Source organism: Rhineura floridana, chromosome 1 (genome assembly GCF_030035675.1).
Source record: "Rhineura floridana isolate rRhiFlo1 chromosome 1, rRhiFlo1.hap2, whole genome shotgun sequence".
NCBI classification, from domain to species: Eukaryota; Metazoa; Chordata; class Lepidosauria; order Squamata; family Rhineuridae; genus Rhineura; species Rhineura floridana.
The window spans coordinates 122,867,442-122,892,484 of NC_084480.1; the positions used below are offsets into that span (position 1 = coordinate 122,867,442).

The following is a 25,043-nucleotide window of genomic DNA, read 5'->3' on the forward strand; positions in this document are numbered from 1 at the left end:
GAGTGTGCTGGGAATGCATGCAGCAGCTGCTGGGCTCACAACTGGGTCACACCCACATGGAAGTGCTGTCTGTGTGAATTCGCACCTCTGCTCAATTCAAGCAAATAGTTAGCTTTGACAGAACCACCACAGTGATTACACAACCCTCCTCCCCCCAAAAAAAACCCTCTCCAGCCTGATAGGGAGATATCCTGCATCGAATTGGCAAAACAGGAAAAGTAACCAATGGAAGCCATAACCTTTCATGCAAAAAACCAAATTCTAAACACTGTATAAGGTCCAGCCAACCGGCCTCAATAAAGTGAGAAATGCAACTGTTCACAATCCACTTATAAAAAAAACCCCTATCTGTCACCTGCCCTCTTTTGAAGAGATAGTTCAGTATGTCACTTACAGACTAATCTGAAGGGTTTTAATGAAGCATTCTTATCCCCATCCCACAAAATCCAGCGAGACAGCAAACACATTATGAGTAATGTACTGGAGTTGTGACAATTCCTCACTGTGGAGAAAGAGAAGGGTAGCTTCTCATTTTATCTTTTTAAAGTTCTCTTATGTCTCACTCAGATGCCTGGTGCTCTTAAGAGATGGCTTCATAGCTCTCCTTTGGATGAGAAGATGGCTGACCCTGAGCAGGGTATATTCTCCCCCTCATTGTTTTTGCAGCCTTTGGGAGCAAAATCACAAGCATAATAGGGTAGCAATGTTCAGCAGCTGTCATGTCTTGGATGCTCATGTAATCCCTTCAACACATGGAAATGGACTGCCTTCAATTCGATTCCGACTTAGGGCGACCCTATGAATAGGGTTTTCATGGTAAACGGTATTCAGAGGTGGTTTACCATTGCCTTCCTCTGAGGCTGAGAGGCAGTGACTGGACCAAGGTCACCCAGTGAACACATGTTCCACACGTAATATTGATCGGATTGTAAGTGGCAGGAGCAGCTCACCCAGTGGGTTGCAACAAAAGCCTGTCGGCAATAACACTGCAGCCGCTTACCGGGAGGGGGAGGAATGGGGCGGCAGTGAGGTCAGGGTTGTGCATCCTTCAAAGACTGCAGAGCCAATCTAGCACTCCTATGGCTACGCAGCCCAGCCTTGCCCCTCCTGCTAAGTGGTAACAATTCTGCTGCTGAGAATCTATTGCTGTGACTCCAACCTGCTGTGAAAGCTGTTCCTTCTCAGTGAACTAGTCGGGGCACGCAATCCTGAAGCACATGGGCTTGAATTCTGTGTTCCCATGCATGGAACTCTGTTCACAGGATGCTTTTGCTAGAAGAAAGGTGGGAAGCAATTATCACTAATTTCTCTCCCCCTCCCCCCCAGCCCTCTGAAAATCTGCTCTGGGTTGGGAGACCCTCGGTAACAGTGTGAGAGGTGGCAGCGGGAACTGCAGGGCCAAAGGGAAATGTATCACCTCCCACCCTTCTTGCAGCAGGAGCATCTGTTGGATCTCAGTCCCTTCTGTGAGCAGGAGGAGGCTTTCAGTTCACAGAAGGGCCAATCTGGATTCAATCCATGTTGACTCTAAAAGGTATGCAGCTGCTGTCCCCGATACCATGGTCACTATATTCCAGATACTTCCATTATAATATTCACTCCTTCATATACAATGCCAAGCATCTCTGGTTGACAATTACAGCCTACTGTAGACTAAGAACAGAAACAGCAGCATCAATCATTTAAAGATGTCCATGCCCAATGATGGCAGTGGTCATAGTTTTTTGCTTGGCTCCCACTGCATCTGAAAATGCTGTCTGGTGGAGATATTCAGGGGAACAGATAGCCCAAGTTGCTTCTATCAGAAGGTGAGATGTTTATATGGTGCTGCCACTCAGCTACAGATTAAAATTTACCTATACTCCATCTGACTTGATTGCTGTACTTTCAAATACAGAATTAAATGGGGAATTATTGGAGACTTGCCAGATTCATATGGCTCCTGTGCTGCTCACACTAAAGCAGAGGGTTGGGAACATAAAGGCAATCACTCAAAAGTTAGAAGTAAACCTGGGATCGTTTGCTCCCCAATCAAATGATGCCACTTGGATACAAATTAACCGGTCAGCTTAACAGCTTGTTTCCAATCTTACCCTTTTCAGGAAGGATGAACAAGCCATTACTCTTCAGCTTCAAGCACCTGCCAATCTGTTCTGTGACCTGGGCAATGCACAGACTGCAATGCACAAAGCTCTCCTGAGGTTGCACCCTGCTGGTCTAGTTAGATCTTTCTTGTGATTCCTGGTGCCTGACAATCTCCTCACTACCCCCATATGCGGCTTGAAGGTTGCATTTGGCTTTGCCGGTCAGGGATTGCCTATGTAGGCTTCCCTTAAAGTAGCAATCGGGAACCTGTGATCCTCCAGATGTCATTGAACTACAGCTCCCATCATCCCTGATCATTGGCCATTCTCCAGCATTTTAGTGAGAATTTATCCTACTAAACACATTTTTATCTGCAGTTTTAACTAGTGTGCACATTTTTGCAAGCAATTTCTCCTAATATAATGGGAATTTGTATATTATTTTCACTAATATATTCATTTATGCACACTTTCCCTTAATATATTCATTTTTACAAACATTGCTTAGTGGGAGAACTGCATCACAACATTTGGATAAGTGTGGATTTTGAAGGATGGCTGCATCTTGGTTCTCATGTTGTTTTGGGAAGTGCAAATTTGATAAATTCAGCTTTGAATGGCAACTGAATTTCTCCCCCATCCCTAATCCAAGTATTCTTTTGAATCTTTCTACATTTCCCACTTTTTCCTCTGCAGATAAATGGAGGGGTTCAAAGTGGGGGGGGGAGGGAGACGTTCAAAGTTTCCCAAGAGATTTTCCTCCCAGTACCCTATCCTGGCAAGTGCCATTTCTTCAGTTCATTGATTTCAATGGGTCTCCTCTGAGTAAGATTTAATTAACTAGAACCCACAGTATCATTTGAAAGGACCCTAATATTACTGACCCACTTTTTTGGATGCATGTCTGGTTTTAATTGTTACATTCTTAGTTAACAGTTCAACAATTTTACATCTAAGCTCTTTAAAGAACTTTAGTGACTGTTATTTTTAGTCCTTACACTTCATCAAGAGTTATGTTCCTGGGTTCTGCATTATGTTGTCTCCATACTAATGGGATTTAAAAGAGAGCCACAATGGCTTGGTTGGAATGGAACACAAAACTATGGCTTGTGCTAACTGCAATTAAGTAACCCACCCTATGCTGAGCTTCCAGATAAACACAGGCCACTGTGCTATGTGCTGGCTTTTCTACATTGTGTTTACCCTTCTGCTCAGGTTCTGCTTCATAAGTCTACTCCCATTTCCACAGTACATCAGTAGCCTGAGGTAGAGGTGATGGCTCTAGCTGTGATTTGTCAATGGTTTGTGAATTTACATGTAGCAGCACATCACAATTTAGCACATATTGTTTACAAACTAGCTACAAGCTGTGGTTTCAGATCTTGTCTTGTAAGCCCAATAAAAACCTTTTTATGGGCAAGTTTAGGTTCAGACATTAAAGCAAACCATTGTTCACATTCTGAAACCAGCCAATAATATGAATATATTCATTCTGAAATCATAAATCTATTAACCACAAACTAGGAAAAAAACCTTTCTTAGATCATGCACTCAATATTTTGAAGTAGTAGGGTTATCCAGCTTCAGATAAGGAGTACACTCATTTTCTTGAACAGACATGATCAATATTATTCACTACATTTATTATTTGCTTACTACATGAAATGTCTCGAAGTGACTTACAATTGTTAAAAGTATATATGTACAAGAATTTAAAACAAACATCCAAAGGAGTAAGACAAAATTATTGACTAGAGGTGTGTGTTTGTCTTGCAATGTTATGAAAGGTCAAATCCTACCCAACACTACTAAAAGACGAACACCAAAACAGGCAGCGCCGTACCATATTAAGTCCAATAACGACTAGGTTAGTCACCTCTGACCTAACTTAATAAGGAGTGCCTTCCTCCTGTATATATCTACCTATACCCTAAAATCATTTGCAGATGTCCTTCTCTGTGTCCCCCTCAATCTGAAGCTTGGAGTGTGACCATGAGAGCGAGGCCTTTTTTACGGTCTTCCCCCGTCCCGAGGAAAGCATGCCTGGTGTCCACATTGCAGTCTTTTCATGTGAAGTTCCAAAATTACAGGACATCAACTACACAGAGACATACCAGAAGATCTTATGGAATTTGAACTGGCATTCATAGGCTGGTGTTTTATTGCTTGTTACTTTTTAAGCTATATTAATTGATTTTTTCTTTTTTAAAAATAGGTATTTTATTTTTAATTGGGCATTTTATATTTATCTTCTGATTTTTAAATATATTTTCTGGCCATCTCTCCACCTCTCAGGTTCCTGGTTCTCTGCTGCTGTGCCTTATTGACTTGTGGCACTATTACTTAATGGTAGGCTAGTCTACAACACCAGATGCCGCTTGACTTGATCACAGAGAGAGAGCCGACTTGCTGTGTTGCTACTGAGGGCTTAGGAGCATTACTTCATGCTAAAGATGCTGTTGTTACCTCCATTTTCTGTTTGCACCATCCATAGTAAAGGCTCAATGCCAGCTGCAAACATGGTGTTTTCTAATCACGTTTGAGGGGAAGCATCAATCATGAAGTTTCCTAAAGACCACACCCTCTAATTTAACATTTCCACTCCCTCTGGTTACCTGGCAACCGAGCACACTCAGTTTGTTCTACCAGTAAGTTTTACAAAAACCCAGAGTGTGATTATTTGTGTTTTCACTGGTACAGTACAGCTAAAATACAAATCTTTGTTTGAGTAGTGTTATGCTTTTATGCACAAGTTAGGGGGGAAATGAAAATAAAGGCACCGTTTGCAGCAACATAAAAAAAAGCTTGCAGAACGGGAGAAAGCAGTGGAAGTTTCTCTTCAGCCCATAGGAAATGAAATGAAAGGAGGAGAGAGTGAGCATGGAAAGGGGAACAATTGACACACCCACCTAAAAGCATTGGAGCAAAGTGTTTGCAAGCCCTAGATATATGGACGGAAGACTATTTTCCTTCCCTTTTTGGATTTTCAGAGGATTGGGTTGGTACGAATTTCACAGGGGGGAAATTGTGTGATAGCTTCTGTTTGCCAGTAATGTCATGTGAACCATACAAACTAAAAGGGGATGCAAGTAGCACCAGACACACAGTAAAACCCTGTGTAGATGAGTCCTGAGTCTTGGCTGGGTGAATTAGGTGGAGTGTATCTGACTGAGCTTTGCCTGCTTGGGTGATCGGGGAAGCACCAATACAGGCTGGAGGACCAGCTGGAGTGTGAGTGTGTGTGTGTGTGCCACTGTGGTCTATAACGTTTCCATCTTCCTTACCATCCACCCTGTGAAAGGCTTTGAGGGCCTGCATCTAGTGATGGGCCAGATTGAGCATGCTGCTGTTGTACTGCCCACCCTGCTCCCCAGCAGCCTCTCTGACTGATGTGGTCTCAGGTGTGCTATAGAACTGTATGACAATTTTAGCATTCACTCTGAGCCCATCCTTGGTGGGCCAGCTGGGGGCTCCATGGGCTCCATGACAAGCATGAAACTGTTTCATGTTATCATTGGCCCAATAAACAGATAATTATATACCATGATGAAGATACCATGGAAGGTGAGCTTGGTAGCTCCACTGAGAGTATCTGGATTAAAATTAATGGGGCAAGTAATAAAAGGAATGTAGTGCTTCAAGTCTACTACCAACCACCCAATCAAGGAGAAGACAAGAGTTAACTTTTGAAAAGCAAATTGCCAATGTTTCAAGGAGGCACGAAGTAGTAGTAATGGGGGACTTCAATTATCCCAATATCTGTTGGGAGACAATTTGGGTAATCACCTGGGAAGTCCCTAATGCAATAATTGGGGGTTTCCTGCACTATTCTAATAATGTCCTCACCCGTTAAGCTTGGCATCTTTCTCTGGGGCTATTACTTTATCTTTTACACTCACTGAGCCGTAAGGTTGCTGGATCAGTGATTTTAGCGCTATTCACAAGAACTTGGGTAGGTAGAAAAGGGGAAAGGTTCAAGGGCTCAAGCTCACTGCACCACTGAAGGTGCTAGATACTTAGAACATTCAGCAAAAAGGGGCAAGGACATACACTCCATTCAAAGGATCATTTCCTAACCACACACTCACTTCCCAGGAAAATACTACAAACTTCACACGTGTGTACACATGGTACAGCCTGTCTTAGACTTGAACTATGATAGCTACCATTAATAACCCAGACTCGAACTGGCTTAAATAACAATACTTATCCAGCCTTGAACTGGAAGAACAACAACAATAATAACAACAACAATACCCCCCAGACTTGGACTTAACTATACCCTCCCAGATCCCTATTTTCCCCAAAAACAGTTTGTTAAAAGCCTGAATCTCCTAAATCAATACAATTTAGTATCATGTCAAATTCAACATGGAAGACTCTTAAAAATGGACTTCTTACCGCCAAGCAAGAGGGTCCCTTTAACCTGCCCTAATCAGCCTCCGCCTCGCTTGGAGTCCCAGCGTCCCATCTGGGGTGCCAAACTGATGGAGAAATTTTTATTTTCTCCTGTGGGGTCTTTGCTGGGGGTCCTTTAAGTAATCAAAGACACAGGCTTAGAGCAACAAGGTAGGCCTTTATTAACTTACAAGCATATGCAAGGACAGTCCCCCAGAAATCTAAGAGGGACTGTACTGAGGCACTGTGTGCAAGCTCTTTTATAGAATACAGTTACAGCATGTGACAATGAATTAACCAATCCCCCAAGTTTCTTCCCATTGTAACATAACAGTTTCTTCCCTCTTGAAATATTTCCAGCCAACCAGGTAACTTTATTAAAATGAATACATGTATATTCATAATCAAGTAGATAACTTCCATCTTATTGTCTTGTTGTCTTTTTAGAATAATGTCAATCTGTTCCCTTGACTGGTATACCACTATTCTACTGTTATATATTACTGATGATCTTGTACCGTTCTGAAACCAATCTGTACCCTACATTCCATTCTTTCATGGCTGCTGATCATTCAATCTGGTCAAGGAACATCTCTAGGAGATAACGGCATGTTCCTTGGGTGAAGCCATGATGTAAGACTGAGATTGGCTCACCTTAGAATAACTGGAAGTTCTATACATTGCTATAGAAAAGGATTAATTTCAGATCACCATATTATAGCTGAAAGCCACATAATATAAAAATGATTAGGGAACAAAAAAATCAATATCAAACTAAAATTTTATCTTGTCTTCCACTTCTGATTCTGTTATGATTTTCCCTTAGCTGCTTTATAACATCAGAAACCTGGTTTCCAAGATCACATAGTAAAAAGTATATTAATCAAGAGAAACAACACTAAATAAATGATATGCGGTCACGCATTTAGTCATTCTTCGCACAGCACGATGCTCAGGAATTTGCAGCAAGGTGGGCTTGACCTTCTTCTGTTTTCCGTACACACAGGCTTGTTTTTTAATGCCTGCTGTGTGTGAATAAAGGAAATAAATCCATTTTTCCTTCATCAGTTTTCAAGGGCCCAAATTACTTGGGGCCAGGATCCCTTAAGGGGTTCTCCATCAGACAAACTATGCCAAACACGGCTCCTCCATAAAATTTCTGACTTGTGTTGGAGATAACTTCCTCCTACAGAAAGTGGAGGAAGCAACCAGAGGATCAGCTATTCTGGACTTGATTCTAACCAATAGAGATGATTTGGTGGATGAAGCGGCAGTTACGGGAACTCTGGGGGAAAGTGACCACACCATACTTGAATTCTTGATTTTAACAGAAGCAAAAGCTGAGAGTACCCATATGTGCACCCTGGACTTCAGGAAAGCTGATCTTAATAAACTCAAAACAATTGTAAGTACGGTTTCATGGCAAGCAACCCTAATGAGAAAAGGAGTCCAAGATGGGTGGGAGTTTCTAAAAATGGAAGTTCTAAAAGCGCAATGGCAAGCAATTCCAACAAGGAAAAAAGGGGGGAAACAGAAGAAGCCGATGTGGCTTCACAAAAAGCTTAGAGAGGACCTGAAAACAAAAAAGGACACATACAGGAAGTGGAAAGAAGGCCAGGCCACAAAGGAAGAGTACAGGCAGGTATCATGGAATTGCAGGGATGGCATCAGGAAGGCTAAAGCTAAGAATGAGCTGAGGTTAGCGAGATATGCTAAAAGCAACAAAAAAGCTTTCTTCAGGTATGTCCATAGTAAAAGACAGAGAAAAGAAATGGTGGCACAGCTACTCAATGAGGATGGCAAAATGATAACAGACAAAGAAAAGGCAGAAGTGCTCAATTTCTACTTTCGCTTAGTCTTCTCCCAGAAAAGGGCCTATGACCCTCCCGGGAAACATGAAGTAGAAGGGACAGGATTGGACATTGAGACTGATAGACAAACGGTCAAGGAATATCTAATCTGAGTTAGGCCCAGAGTGCTCGGTCGCCATAGCAACTGGAGGAGTCGGGCCTGTGAGGAGGAGGTGGTGAAGGGAGGGGTGGCGAAGCCATGGAAGGCATGAACGCTAGATAAAAAAGCTCTTTATCCAGCGCTTGGGATTGTGCTTGGAGTAATTTGTACCTCAGCTGTTTCATCCACATTGTAACTTTCCCCCCAGTGTTGTGTCAGAAAGACCTTCAGAATGAAAACCTAGAAGGGTTTGTGTATACCTCTGGAATAAATTATTTATTTATTTTTATTTATTATTATTTTTATACCCCGCCCTTTCTTCCAGCAGGAGCCCAGGGCAGCAAACAGAAACACTAAAAACACTTTAAAACATCATAGAAAGACCTTAAAATACATTAAAACAAAACAACGTTAAACACATTAAAAAAAACTTTAAAAACATCTTTAAAAAAGGGTTAAAGATATTAAAAGACATATTAAAAGCAATTCTAACACAGACGCAGACCGGGATAGGTCTCATCTTAAAAGGCTTGTTGGAAGAGGAAAGGAGCAGAAAAGATAGCAGAGATGATGCCTGCCTAATATTTAAGGGGAGGGAATTCCACAGGGTAGGTGCCACCACACGAAAGGTCCGTTTCCTATATTGTGCAGAACGGACCTCCTGATAAGCTGGTATCTGCAGGAGGCCCTCACCAGCAGAATGCAGTGATCGGCTGGGTATATAAGGGGTAAGACGGTCTTTCAGGTATCCTGGTCCCCAGCTGTATAGGGCTTTCTACACCAAAACTAGATGGCCCGGTAGCAAATGGACAGCCAGTGCAGTTCTTTCAGCAGCGGGGTGACATGTTGGCGACACCCTGATAATATTGCATGAACTGGAGGAAAACGCAGGAGGACTATATGGAAGCCCAAGAGCAAGTTTATTCTGCCACGACCAGGCTTTCAGCGTCTCTTGGTTCAATGCCTGCCTGCAGGAAAAGCCTGACTGGGAAGCTGTGGCGTAAGGTTTTAGAGAGACTGGAAATGGCTTTCGCTGATGAAATAAAACACCAGATAAGAGATCCAAAGCAAAGAGAAATGGCTTTCCATCTCCTTGGCCAGAGCTTTGTTAAAAGATATTTCAGCAACTGTCCCATTCAGCCTGATTCACGATCCTCCAGGGACATGAGTGAGATCAACAAGATGAAACTGGAAGAAGCTACAAAAGTCTGGCTACAGAATCAGTGCTTTAAAGCAGCAGAAAGTATTTGAGGTCATATCCATTTGGAGCTGATGCAGTGAGCCTTGCATAGTTACTGGGCGCCGACACCCAGGGCTCTGGAGGCACCCCTGGAGGGGCAGTGGGGTTGCCCTCTGTTGCCTCGCCAGGGCAGCTGGATGCCCAAGAAAATCAGGACATTCTCCTCCCAACAACAAACATATGAAACTATAGACCTGGTTGCAAATGCAATTCAGCTGGCTTTGAAGAGACTGGAATTTAACACAGAAAATGCAGTTACTTGTACCACGGATAAAACCACCATTAAGAGCTATTATGTGTATTGTTATTTAATTTTTACAGATTGCATTTTGTATTGTTTTATTGATTAATTTTTATATTGTATTTTATATTTGTGTTTTTTGTAAGCCGCCTACTTTCAAAAAGGGCAAAAAGGAGGAACCGGGGAACTACAGACCAGTCAGCCTAACATCAATCCCTGGAAAAACTCTGGAGCAGATTATAAAGCAGTCAATCTGTAAGCACCTTGAAAACTACACAGTGATTACTAGGAGCCAACATGGATTTACGATGAACAAATTCTGCCAAACTAATCTTATCTCATTTTTTGATCGGGTAACCTCCCTTGTAGACTGTGGGAATGCTGTGGACATAATATATCTCGACTTCAGCAAAGCTTTTGACAAAGTGCCCCATGATATTCTGATTAGCAAGCTAGCTAAATGTGGGCTGGATGGAACAATTATCAGGTGGATCCACAGTTGGCTCCAGAATCATACTCAGAGTGCTTATCAATGGTTCCATCTCAAACTGGGTGGAAGTAACGAGTGGGGTACCACAGGGCTCGGTCCTGGGCCCAGTGCTCTTCAACATTTTTATTAATGACTTGGATGAGGAGGTACAGAGCATGCTTATCAAATTTGCAGATGATACAAAATTGGGGGGCACAGCTAACACGATGGAAGACAAACAAAATTCAAAGGGACCTTGATAGGTTGGAGGATTGGGCTGAAAACAACAGAATGAAATTCAACAGGGATAAATGCAAAGTTCTACACTTAGGAAAAAGAATCCAAAAGCACAGTTATAAGATGGGGGATACTTGGCTCAGCAATACGACATGTGAGAAGGATCTTGGAATTGTCATTGATCACAAGGTGAATATCAGCCAACAGTGCAATGTGGCTGCAAAAAAAAAAAAAGACAAATGCTATATTAGGCTGCATTAACAGAAGTTTCCAAATCATGTGAAGTATTAGTTCCCCTCTATTCAGCACTGGTTAGGCCTCATCTTGAGTACTGCATCCAGTTCTGGTCTCCATACTTCAAGGGTGCAGACAAACTGGAACAGGTTCAGAGGAGGGCATTATCAGGGGACTGGAAACAAAGCCCTATGAGGAGAGACTGGAAGAACGGGCATGTTTAGCCTGGAGAAGAGAAAACTGAGGGGAGATATGATAGCACTCTTCAAGTACACAAAAGGTTGCCACGCAAAGGGGGGCCGGGATTTCTTCTCGATCGTTCCAGAGTTCAGGACACGGAATAATGGGCTCAAGTTGCAGGAAGTCAGATTTCGACTGAACATCAGGAAAAACTTCCTAACTGTTAGAGCCATACGACAATAGAAACAATCACCTAGAGAGGTAGTGGGCTCTCTGACACTGGACATTCAAGAGGCAGCTGGACAGCCATCTGTCAGGAATGCTTTTATTTGGATTCCTGCATGGAGCAGGGAGTTGGACTTGATGGCCTTATAGGCCCCTTCCTACTCTACTATTCTATGATTCAGTCTTTGCCCTGGGGGTGACAGGGGTGGACTGAAATGGGGGAGGGGTTGAGCTAACTCCATTGTTATGGTCAGACCTTTTCTTAGTAAGGCTTGGTATCAACATGACAGACAAGCACTGTGGAGGTTGGGGAGCTATTTGGTGTGCCCTGGACACTTTTGGAATCCAAAGGACTCCATAAATAAAGGAAATTATCCAGCAGACAGGGCTGGGGATCATGGTGAGGTCCTAGGCACTCACCCCCATGACAACATGGATGCCATTGTTATGGGCAAATCCAATTCAGGTGTCCAATGCACTATCTGGGTTAGTTTTGGGGTTTAAGTTTTAGCTTTTGCCACCAAAGTACAAGGTACTTGCAGCATTGCAGCAGTACCTTGTGCCCTCACGGCAGATTTGACAGAGGTTGTAGGGGGAGGGAATGACTGGGTGGGTCTAGGGCATAGTGAACCTATCCCTTAAAGAGGCTGTAGTTTGACTACCTCTAGAGAATTCCATCCTGGACTTACCATTTATGACAACTAATGTCTGTCATGAATACCTTTTTTTTGGTTCTTCTCAGTCCAGGGATGGGAAGCTTGTAGTCCTACTGCTGTTGGACTACAGTTCTGATTACCCCTGTCCATTGGCTATGCTGGCTCAGGCCGATGAGAGTTGGAGTCCAACAACATCTGGACCTGACTTAATCTCTCAGTGATTTTCAATACTAGTAACCATGGCATCCTGCTGGATCAACTTTGTGATTTAGAGTAGGGTGCACTGTACCATAGTGGTTGTGTTCTTACCTGCACAGCCAGTTTCAGAAAGTGGGGTTGGGAAAGAGCATTACCACGGTCTCCTTAATCATAACTCTTATGTGGCTGGTGAGGTCTTCTGGCAAATCCCACAACAACAAATTAGAGATGAGCTTGCAGTATCCCCTAATTTGGATGAAGTCAGCAAACCCATTAATCAAATGAAGAATAACAAAGATAGTGGACCTGATAAGATTTCTGCTGAAGTCTTTAAAAAAGGTGGGCCTGAACTTACACAACAACTTCATAAACTCATCGAAAAAATTTGGATGAGGGAGGAGATCCCGGAAGACTTTAGGGATGCCATAATTTTACTTCCCGGAAGTAGTGCTGGCTGGTGGTTGTCTCTGAGGGAGCTCTGCCTCAGAGGAAGCTTTTTCCAGGTTAAAAGCCAGCCAAGAGGAATCTTTGACTGGCTTAAATGTTCTCCAAGGTATAGGAGAACCGATCAGATTTTCCACAAGACTTCGTTGAGCTGTCGGCGGCTGGAATTGATCAGGAAATCCCTGAGATAAGAAGGCATGCCGATCGGCTGAAGACGGAGTCAGGATTTCCACGCAAGCTGTACTGGAAAAAAGCGAAGCGTTCTTTTTTCTTCTTAAAAAAACATTCTTAACCGGCGAGCCTACTTCTGTCTAAATCTTATCATTTGGCTTAAATTACTGCAATAAAAGGGATTTGTTTACGAATCAGCAACTGAGAAACCTGGGTGAGTCATACTTTTTCTCTTTTAAATATAATTAAGGAAGAAAGAAAATGTAAACAACTTATATACTTTTTTTATGACAAAAAGCTGGCCTGAATTTGGAGTTTTAAAGTTTAAAAACGGATGAGAGGCAATTATTATATTTTGGACTATTTTCCTCTTTGGACTATTTCTCTTTGGACGAATCTGCTGCTCGTATATGTTACTAATTGTTTGGTGTTGGGAACCAGAATTGTTTTGCATTCTTGGATGTAGATAAGAACTGTGCTGTGCTGGCTGGACTTTAATAACAGGCCTGGAATATTAACTCTTTTGTTGGTGGAGGAAAAAAAAAAGAAATAGACTGCCTTTAGGTTTTGAAACAGTGATTAATATCAGAAATTAAAGGCTTCTCTTGAAAATGACAACTAGAAAAGCAACTAAGGCCCAGGAGCGAAGAAGAAGTTCTACTGATCCACAGGAAGGGGCTATACCCCCAGATATGTTTCAAAAAATAAAGGAAGGGATTAATGATATAAAACAGGAAATGAAAACTGAACTGACAGATATAAAAGACTATATTAAAACACAAGTGGATGAGATTAAGGGACAATTGGGCAAATAAAGGAGGATGCAAAAAATACTAAAGAAAAGGTACAAATCTTGGAGAATAGAACAGATATATTAAATCTGGAATTAGAAAAAAACCTGGACTATATGGCTGTGACTGAAATGAGAAATAAAGAGCATTGTTTGAGATTCCGTGCAATTCCTGAGGAAACAGGTGAAGACATCAGAGATAAAATTGTTAATGCTCTAGTAAAATTTCTGGATTTGAATGAAGATCGGATGGAATTTGAAATAGACAAAGTGTATAGAATTAATTCCAGATATGCAACAATGAATAAAATTCCAAGAGATGTGCTTGTTCATTTTATAAAGAAAACGACCAGAGATATGGTATTACAGCAACACTTTAAAAATACCTTTAAAATTGATGGTAAGGAAATACTGGTGATGAAAGAAATTCCTATTAGACTTTTACGTAAGAGAAAAGAATATGCTTTCCTTACAGAGAAACTTAAGCAACGCAAAATTCAATTTAGATGGGATGTTCCAGAAGGAGTGATCTTTATATTCAGACAACAGAAATATAGATTGAATACTGTTCAAAAAGCAAGGGACTTCTTGAGAAAAGTTTCAAAAGACATGGATGAAGATAAACTCAAAGATATGGATATAATTCCTGGGAAACAAAGTCAACAAAGATATGCAGAGGAAGGGAAGGAAGATGATGGATTAAAAGGAGCATCAGGCACATTTTAAAATACACGTTTAAAGATGGATTACAAATATCTAACTTGGAATATAAATGGAGCCAATACGGCGCAGAAGAGAAAGAAAGTGTTTCATTATTTGAAAAAATTAAAATTGGATATAATTTGTTTACAAGAAACTCATATTAAGAAGAAAGATTCCAAATATTTGATTTGTAAAAATTTGGGTGAAGAATTTATTTCGGCTGGACCAAAAAAAAAAAATGGAGTTGTTCTCTACATTAACCCATAATTTTCACTCTTTTCAAGAAGGGCGATAGAACAGATTGTGGGAACTATCGAGCCATCTCTTTTCTAGCTACCGCAGGTAAAAGCCTTGCAAGGATCCTCAGAAATCGCCTCCTACCTATCTCAGAAGACATCCTCCCTGAATCCCAAAATGGTTTCCACCCTTCCAGGGGGACAGTGGACATGTTCTTCACTGCATGACAGCTTTAAGAAAAATGCAGGGACTAAAACTGACCTCTGTATATGGTGTTTATTGATCTGACTAAGGCCGTTGATACTGTAAATCGAACTGCTCTCTTGACCATCCTTCTGAAAATTGGATGCCCTGATAAATTTGTGAATATTTTGCAACTCCTCCATGACAGCAACCATTTTGGATAACAATGGCTCTCAAAGTGATCCATTCAAAGTGGGATCAGGCATCAAACAGGGATGCATCATTGCTCCAACCTTATTTGCTATTTTCATTGCCATGATTCTACACCTTGTTGAGGGGAAACTTCCCACTGGCGTGGAAATCACATACCGAACAGATGGAAAGCTTTTTAATCTTAGTAGGCTGAAAGCAAAAAGTAAGGAAATTTCAGCCTCTGTCGTAGAACTTCAATATGCTGATGATAATGTAGTTTCCACACATTCAGAGGAAGATCTTCAAACTATCCTAAATGTCTTTGCAGAAGCATATGAAAAGCTTGGCCTCTCACTTAACATAAAAAAACCCAAAGTGCTTCATCAGCAAGTGCGAACCAATCCCTCTGTAGCACCATCAATCCAGCTTAATGATGCAACGCTGGAGAATGTTGATCACTTATCTTGGCAGCCATCTCTCTGTTAAAGCTGACACTGATGCTGAAATTCAGCATCGTCTGAGCTCTGCGAGTGCCGCATTCTCCCGAATGAAGCATAGAGCATTCGAGGATTGGGATATTTGCAGGGAGACCAAAATGCTTATTTACAAAGCCATTGTACTACTGACCTTACTGTATGCCTGTGAAACATGGACCATCTATAAACGCCACTCCCAACTTCTTGAAAGATTCCGCCAACGTTGCCTCTGGAACATTCTGCAAATTGCTTGGGAACATAGGCGGACTAATGTTAGCATATTGGAAGAAACAAAGAACACCAGTGTTGAAACAGTGATCCTCCAATATCAACTTCGCTGGACCGGCCATCTTGTTTGAATGCCTGATCACCGTCTTCCAAAGCAGCTACTTTACTCCCAACTTAAGGATGGAAAACGGAATATCGGTGCACAGCAAAAGAGGTTTAAAGATGTTCTCAAAGCTAATCTAAAAACATGTAACATGAGCATCGAGAACTGGGAGGCCTTGGCCCATGTGCATCCCAATTGGAGGTCAGCCATTATCAAAGGTGCTATGGACTTTGAAGAAGCACGAGTACAGGGCAAAAGGGACAAACGAGCTAAGCAGAAGGCACATCAAGCAAATCCTCATCGTGACCATCTTTCATCTGGAAACCTATGTCCTCACTGTGGGAGGCTGTGTGGATCCAAAATTGGCCTCCACAGTCACTTACAGACCCACTGTTAAAGCCCTTACCCTGGAAGACAATCTTACTCGGCTACGAGTGATCGCCAATGACCTAAGCCTCCTGGTGGTTTTGCTGTGGAATGTCACATGGTACTATCTTGCCCCTGATGTTGTTTATTTTCTATCTGAAGCCATTAAGGGGGTTGGAGTGCAATGTTCATTTTGTATTGGGCAGCATCCAACAAAGTACTTCTGCTAGTGCAAGAATTTCTGCTTGCATAGTGGAGCTTCCCTCCCCAGGACAGATTTAGGGGCTACAGGGGAAGAGAAGAGGGAGGGGAAGTTCTATTGCTCTGCCAAACGTCCTTGTGTTAGTGGACCTACGTGTTCAGTACTGCTTATTGTTTTCAAATCTAACTTTAGGTGGCTTTTAAAATTGTTCTTAGCTGTTTTATGGTATGTTTGTAAATTGCCTTAAGACAAATGTATAAGGCAATTCATAAAATAGTTTATTAATCAGGACACACCTGATTCAGATCAAGCAGAGAAAGTTCAGTGCCAGTAGCATACTGAAGATACTATTATTATGCCTTCAGTATGCTGATGAACCTAAACTTTCTGGGTTAGATCTGAATCAGGTGTGGCCACTCAAGGTATGGACTATTACCTAGAAACAGTGGTGGGTCAATGATGTATGGCAAAGGTTTTGTGGGTGAGTGGTTTGTGGTTGTAGAATAAAGGTAGGTTACTTGTTCTGAATGGGGTTGCACTCCCCTCTGAAAGAGCAGGTATGCAGTTTAGGAATGTTTCTTGATCCATCATCATCTTGGAGGCCCAAGTAGGCACAGTGGCTAGAATTGCTTTTACCAACTATGATGGTTCTTAGATAAGTATAGCTTGGCTAGAATGACCCACACACTGGCAAACTCAAGCCTGGATTACTATGTGTTCTTTGTGGGACTATCCTTAAAGTTGTTTTGGAAGGTGCAACTGGCACAGAATGTGGTAGGTAGGTTGCTAATGAGAGCAACTTATCAAGACCACAGGGCATTTCTGTTAAATGTATCTGCCAATCAGTTATTACGCCAAGTTTAAGGTTTGATTATTGACTCATAAAACCATAAACAACTTGAGACCAGATCATCAGAGAGAACACCTCCATCCATATAGACTTGCCCATTCACTGAATTAAGGCCCCTGTGGCTGTACTACAGCCTGTGGTAGTCTATCTTGCGACAACGAGGAGGAGGGCTTTTTCTGTGGTGGCAGTGGCACCTACACTACAATAAAATTTTGCTCCAATTATAGCAGATTTTGACATATGTTAGAAACAAACCTTTTTGCCCAAGCATGTCTTGGACATTGTTAACTATGCTGACAATATTTGTTGACTGCTGTGGATTTTATTTTAATGCAGTTTTATTTTAATTGTTTACAGTTTTACTGTAAATTGCCTTGAAATTCTCTGAATAGAAGGTGATATATACACATTTTTATATAAGTGTATATAAGACTGGGCTGGGCAGAAATTGAAAAATATGCCACCCTGCATCCATAAGGATGAGGGCAGTTAACATATTAATTATAAGAATATACCAAAATTGGCATGTTGCTCTGGTAGAATCAAATGATTGTTGCTTTTGATAGCTGCTGAAAACTTCCTTGGGGAGAGGTCAGTGGTACAGTGAATGTTCTGTGTGTAGAAAATTCAGTCCTTGGCATGCCCAGCCCTCTTAAACAAAGACCTCCTCAGATTTTGGAAAGCTTCTGCCTGTCAAAACATACAATGCTAGGGCTTTATGGACTAATGGTCTAATTAGCTGCATAGGTCAACCATGTTTATTCACCACTACCGATTCCAATTAAATTAGGAGTGATCAGAAACATCCCAAGAAGCTCCTTTCAGTGGTAAAGATAAAAAACTGCTCAGTCCATGGGAAACCACTATTTATATGCATGGATGGAGACAACTACAGGAAAGAGTTTAAAATGCATCTCTACACAGTTTTCCACAGGCACCACTCCTCTGCTAGTAAAGGTTCTGCTTCTCTTTTTGAAAAGGGTAAATATTCAGCAGTGAAAGCACTTCTAGAAAGCAGATAGATATTTACAAGAAACTCTTCATATATCCTCTCTTTATAATATATGTTGGTGAAATATGTTACTATGGGAAGGGAAAGGCTATAGGTCATTGGTAAAGCATATGGTTTACAAAGGTCTAGGTTCATTCCCTGGTATCATTTAAGTACAGTTAGGAATGATCCTTGTCTGAGGAGCCACTGCTGGTTGCTGTAGACAATACTGAGCTATATGAACCAATGGTCAGACTCAGTGTAAGTCAGCATATTATGCTCCTATGATGCTCCCTTGGTCTCCATGAAATTTTAGAATACATACTCTATCCCTTGCCCGCAATATACCCATCTGCTCCGTCCCTGACCTGCAGGCATTGGAAGAGAAAGGTTTGACAGGTAGATCCTTGCACATTCAGTTGAATGCATAAGGAATCCTCCATTCAGTCAGGAAACCAAATCATGCCATCCCAGTTGTGTGGAGGACTCTAAGTACATGCAATTGAACATGGAAAGATATGTGCAAAGGTCTGATGCTGCAGCCAGCAGAGATGGTGAAGCTGGAGCAGGTCTAGCAAGCAGCCCAAATCCTACCTCCACACATTCTTGACATACATCTGAACAAGGCTTGCATGTTTTTTTAGGATACTGAATAAAGTGCAAGATAGCCTACAATTTTGTAAAGAAAAGCTGCTATTCACAGAGCTACAGCTGGGAAGAGGGATTGTTAAACCACTTTGGGAACTGTAGTTCCATGACAGGAATAGGGGTCCCTAACACCTCTCAGCATCCTTAAGAACCACAGTTCCCATGATTATTTGAAGGGAGCCATGACTGTTGAAAAGGTATAAGAGTACTTTAAGTGTATAGTGCAGATGTGGCTTTTAACATTTTCTTTTTCATTTCCTGTAACTGTGACATACTACTAACAAAAATATCCTCAACTTGCAGCCTAATTAGAAGTAACATTAATCAAAGTAAAGCTTTAGTTATTAACCTACCGATTAAAGATTGAAGCTCTAGTTTCAGTACATTGCAATGGGTTTATGTTTACTGTAAACAAGCAATATGAAATAAAGAGCAGTATACTGCTCAGATATCTGCAGCAGTTCATACAAACATCACAATGAGTAAACAGGCACTGTAATTTATCACCTTTCTATGAACAAGCCTTTTGCATTTGTTCTAATACAAATTAACTCTGTATTATGGTTTAAATTCTTTGCAGCACTGAACATTATTTTTAGTGTGTAAGGATTACATTAGTGGTAGAGCACATGCTTTGCATGCAGAGGTTCCCAGGTTCAATGCCTGAAACCTTCAGTTAGGGCTGGGAAAGATCTCTGCAAAACTTTGTAGAGAAGTGGTCAATCAGTGTAGACCATACTGAGCTTGATGGATTCACAGAGGACGTTCAGACAGCTTCCTAGGTTCCTAATATTCAACTCATCTCAGTTTTTTAACAATTATGGAGGGAGGCAATGGCTTATTTCCTTCTTCTGTGCACTTGTGTTACTGATTCCCTTGGATCTAGGAGTCTAGTGCAAGTCAGGACAGTGATCTAATCTGCTGTTCTCTAATACGTTCTCCAACACAGAGGCAGTAGAAAGGTGAGTACAGGGACAGATTCTGATGCTTTTTTTGAACTCAGTGCAAGGAAGTGGTTCTGGCAGTCACCACAGAACCACCAGATAGGGCTGTGCAGAACTTTATAGTCTAAGGAAGGCCAGTAGGTCTTAAGTAGAAAGGAGGCAGCTATACCAAACAGCCTGATGCAGTGGCTGCCATTCTCTTCTCTCTTCCTGGCTTTGGAAGAGCATCAAGCTGACAGCCACTCATGCGTTCACATGAGGCAATTTCTACCATCCTGGGTAAGAGGACAAATCCCAATTTTTATCCAATACTGTAAACTCAGATCAGCATTGTATGTAATCACATCCACCTCTGTAAGTTACCCTACTAAATTGTATTAACCACTGCCATCTTGAAAAACATCCTTGAGTTGCATTAGTTTTTACACAAAACTATATCTTTATTTATTTATACCCCTTTCTTCCAGTAGGAGTCCCCGAAAAAAGTCTTAAAAACAAGTCAAGCAACATTTACTGAAGGACAGCTAGATGAGGGAATTGTAAGCATACGAGTAAACCATTGTTTCATTTTCCTTGTTCACTTGAGAACAGAAATTGGCAGATACTTTAAGGAGAAAGAACACAATAAGCTGGTAAACCAGATATAGCCAACATGGTGGCCTCCAGATGTTGTTGGACTACAACTCCCATCATTGCTAACCACTGGCCATGCTGGCTGAAGCACATGGGAGCTGGAGTCCAACAGCATCTGGAGGGCACCACATTCACTACCCCTGCCTTATTAAATATTAGTGACTTGGAAGATGCTGGCTATATAGATTCATTTCAGACTGGTTTGGGGCCTGAAATTGTAGCCAAGCAACGTTCTGGAGGGCCAAACATTAGCCACCCCCAAGTCCATAAAAATGCAATCCTACCACATGAGGGTGTACTAATATGACTATTTCACACTGCCTGCAAACTGGGTTCATGGAGATAAAACCTAGATATGAGTGATATGGCAATTAGATTTATAATGGTTGATCTTGCTATTTTTAATTAGGTACAGAATTTAAATTTGGATTAAAAACCCTGATATGCAGGAAAGCACATTCAAAAATAAAAAAATGGTAAAGACCTCTGCACCACACAGTTCTTTCCCTTCAACTTTTGTTTATTGATGTACTGAACATGAAAAAGTACAAAGGATCCAAACACAAAAGAAAACATGTACAGCCTCTTTTAAATACTCAACAGAATATATTTTCTACTTCAACAGATGTGAATTAAGTCATACTGTACAACTTCAAATAAATACCAGCCTTACATTTTATTAAGTGCTCTGATAAACAGTGCAAAGTGAAGCCCAATAGACATGCCTTCTCATCAATGCCCCCCTTTTGTGTGTGTGTATGTTTGCTGTTGTTGCTACAGTAGTATATAGTAGCAAAGGATGTAGGCACTGTTGCCCCACCACCACAATGGAACTCATTTGTTTACTGAAGCACAGGAAATCTGTGTTAATGTAGAATAGTTGCTCAATGCACCTAGAATGAATGTGGGTCAGGAAGCCAATTGATTTGAGTAACACTGAATGGGTCCAGCATGAAAAGTTGCTTGTCACTTTAGCACACTTTATTCTCTCACAGTATTATGTACTATACTGAAAAATTTATAACTACAATTTTTAAAAAATAAGAATCAAAAAGCAACTGCAAAGATCATGTACAAGTATGTTATGCATAGCACATTGCTTGTTCTAAGGGGAAGCGTATGAGCATCTCAGTTTATACAAAAAGCAGGACGTAACTATATAGTTGTCAGTGCATCCTGGAGAAGGCACTGCAGCCTTCAGCTCTTTAAAAATTTATTATAAGCTAGATGCTAATCAGAAAATATTTGTACTTTTTGACCTTAAATTTCTTCCATACATGGTAAAGACTTTATTATTTCCCCAAATAAGTGTTTTAAGCGTCATACAAAGTTAAATTTCAATAGCATACAGGTATTTATGATTCTGGTATGAAAAATGTAAGGAATTTGTTCAAAACCTATGGTTATACTCATTTTTTTTACCACAAACATATTTATAAACAAAAATGTAGCATCACCATAAACAGCTGAAGCTAGACTATCTACAGACAAAATTTGCAACGTATCTGATACACTGTAAATTCAAGTCCCCAGGACAACAAAAATGAATAAGCAGACCTCAAGTAACAATCTTAATGCCATTTACAAAGGGAAAAAAATACAAAAACATTCAAAATTTGAACATCACTTGGCATGTTTAAATAAAGAAAATAAAAACCAGAAGAAAACTCAAAATATTAGCTGAAAAGAGGTTCATAAAACAAAAGATCTTATTTACATTACACAAAGCTCAGGTGTTAGCCTTGAACGTAACTTTCAAAATACCTTCAAACATATCCAACGCAAGACTGCTTCTTCCTGGTCTGCCACTGTGCAAACCATGTGCAAACATCTTTTTTTCTTTAAGACAAAACAATTCTTCAAACAATACTGCAAGTACATCACTAAACACCATGAGCTCTATCTGAAGGGAATTCTATAGGAAGAACAGATTTTTTCCCCCATCTCAGTTAATTTAAATTTCTTGCCTGCTCTTATATACTTTAAAATTTTTCTTTTAGTTTCAAAATCACACAAGTTGACGTGAGCCACCTATCACATAGTAACCAGGATGTTCAGAGACTGCACCAACGATTAGAAAATCAAAACCAGCAGTGCTTTTCCCAGTGATTCCACTTCTTGAGTAACAAAGATCTCTAAAGAATTCCTACATCATAAATCTTTCTAAAGTTTTTCCCCCAACCACTGCAAATTTCCTGGTAAGTTTTAAAAGCTCACTAGGTGTCATATGAAGAGATTTCTCAAAGTATTCAAGTCAAAATATTTGTTCCAGGACCTGTAAAAAGTTTCTCCAAATTTTCTCTTTTTTATAAAAATAGATGCTTTGTTTTGTTTTTAAACCCACATCAAAGAGGCTCTTATCTCTTTGGCAAGGTACTGCTTTACGAAAAGTTCTCCATTAATCTTACAATAAGCTTTTATAATGCACCACCCCCCTTCCCCAACCCAAATAATAATTACAAAATAAATAACTTTATAAATAAAAATGTAAACTTCAAAACACTTTTCTTGAACAGACTAAACAGCAAGGCATTAAAGTGTAAATCAAACACAACATAAGACTAACTAACTCAAGGATTATAACACAAAGCCTCAATATTTACTCACAGGTTCAAGGCAGTCGTGTAAAAGAAATGTCTTCCCTTAGCTCAAACATTTTAAAAGGTCCGCCTTCTTCAAAGAAGGCAATAGAATGCATTGTGACAGGTAAAAACCCTGTACCTCTTGTCCATATTCAAACATAAGATATTTAAGAAGTTTTAGTTCAAATACTAGCAATAAAAAATCTCGCATATTTCTTAGGATGCTAGTCTTGTATTCCCCCATCTCAACACTGACTTACAAAGACATTTACTAATGTATAAAGTTTTTTTTAACTTGCCTTTGTTGAATGGTTTTCAAATATAAATTGGGCTGAGGGCAACTCATTAGGCTTTATGCGTTTTGTTTGTTTTAAATGAGACCTGCAAAACTCTGTCTCCAAGGCGATATCCATTCAGGCTGGCTATTGCCATGGCTGCCTCGTCATAGTTTGTCATAGTCACAAAACCAAAGCCTTTGCACTTGTTTGTGTTGAAGTCACGGATAACTTTCACGTTGGTAACTGCTCCGAAGGGTCCGAACATTTGCCACAGGATGCTCTCGTCTGCATCAGGAGCTAAATTGTACACAAAAATGCACCATCCGGTTCCCGCATGTCCTGGGATATTGATCCCAGCCAAACTGGTCATTCCATCAATGGTCATTGGAGAAAACCTACTAACCAATGCAGAGGGCAAAAACAAAAAACAGAGAAGACAAAAAAAATGTTTAGGAGAAGGCTAGTTCAAAACATGAATTTAAGAATTCAGTCTACTTTCACATATTATCAACATGATAAGCAAGTTAAAACTAAGAGCCTTTCTGCCCAGTTTTTGTGCCTTAAGTGTGCATTTGTTTTTTCCCCTCAAAATTTTTGCCCTCTTATTTTTTGCCCTCTTTATTTTTTCCCCTCTTATTTTCAGAGCATGCAAAGCATGCATTCATTGCTACAGCACAACAATTCCCAAAGTAAGTAGTACAGGACCCACTAGTGAGGCTCAAGAAAAATACTAATGCATTAAGGCTCCATGTATGCCCTCTTTTCAGACTATTCTGACAGCAGGTCATTCTGCTGTTGGCCTGCATTGGATCTAACTGAATGATTTAATCACACTCTGTGCGGAGGTATAGAAGAATTATCTGTCTCCAGGAGGCTACAAGTTGGCTTTGGATGGGTCTCCTTCCAGTCTTTTTAAGACATGAGAGAAATGTGCCTCCAAGTTTAATTCAGAAAAATCAAAAGTGCCTTAGCTATGAGACATTTGAGATATATTACTACTGCTGAGCTGGAAGCCAGCATGAGAGTTTGATGCTGTTGCAAGTGAATGCAGCGATTTTACTTATTATGTTTAAAGTAAAATAAGGACTCCCTCCCACCTCGGCTAACCTATAAAATGATTTAAATGTTGCTCCCCCCTCCCAGAATTTCTCAGATATTCATACTGCCCCTACCAAAAGTTGAAGAAAAGAGCTCCCTGAGGGATCAAACAGGGCCCAGCACTAGTGTCTACATAAAAAAGGGTTAAATAAAATTAGGTTCCTTGGTGACGGTACTCTCTTATCATACCAACTCCAATGCAGATAGGGCCTTCTAATCCTTACTTTAGCAGTAAAACTACAACCTGCTGCACCCATTTTCCATTCCAGGAATATTTTTGTTTCCTTTATCATAGCTTTGTAAACTATCAATTATTTGAAGATTCCCTTGTTTTATAGTGCAGTGAGTATCTAGCCAGACCCCCACCCCCCGATTAACAGTGACATATTTGGTGCCAATGTAACAGCTACAAACAATTTGGTTTTAGATGTTCACACTTTGCCTTTCTGCCAGGACACTTAATGTGGTGTGCATAAACCGGCTACATTTTGCCTCAACCATGAACAATGAAAAATGTGGCCTTAAGGCAAGTGGACATGTCATAGGAGATCCATGATCCAGATACCTGCCTTTCTTAAAATGCAGATCTGCTCTGACAAGTCTACTTCAGCCCCTAACCTTAAAGCCTCAGCCACCCAGCTCAATATGAAGATAATATCACCCTACGCTGCAGGTTGCATAACATTTACCAAGATAAAATATGTGAAGTACTCTTAACACAAACGTATTATATCAATGTTACATAGCCATCATCCCTGATCCAAGTCTTTATCTCCTTGCCATCAGCTGGCACAGATGCAATACTACCGGCAC

At 40.7% G+C, this 25,043-nt stretch overlaps 1 protein-coding gene across 25 annotated transcripts in view; it reads right to left on the minus strand.

The window, feature by feature from the left end:
- Positions 1 to 20,780: 20,780 nt before the first annotated feature.
- ELAVL2 (ELAV like RNA binding protein 2) overlaps positions 20,781 to 25,043 on the minus strand; it is a 142,414-nt gene continuing 138,151 nt past the window's right edge. For 20 of the 25 annotated variants that reach the window (XM_061631015.1, XM_061631208.1, XM_061631198.1 and 17 more), the window contains one exon: positions 20,781 to 23,530. In XM_061631015.1, the coding sequence (XP_061486999.1) occupies positions 23,200 to 23,530 (331 nt within the window). In that variant the 3' untranslated portion in view covers positions 20,781 to 23,199. The remainder of the gene's footprint in view (positions 23,531 to 25,043) is intronic. The other 5 variants (XM_061631036.1, XM_061630997.1, XM_061631133.1 and 2 more) reach the window with 1 other exon arrangement.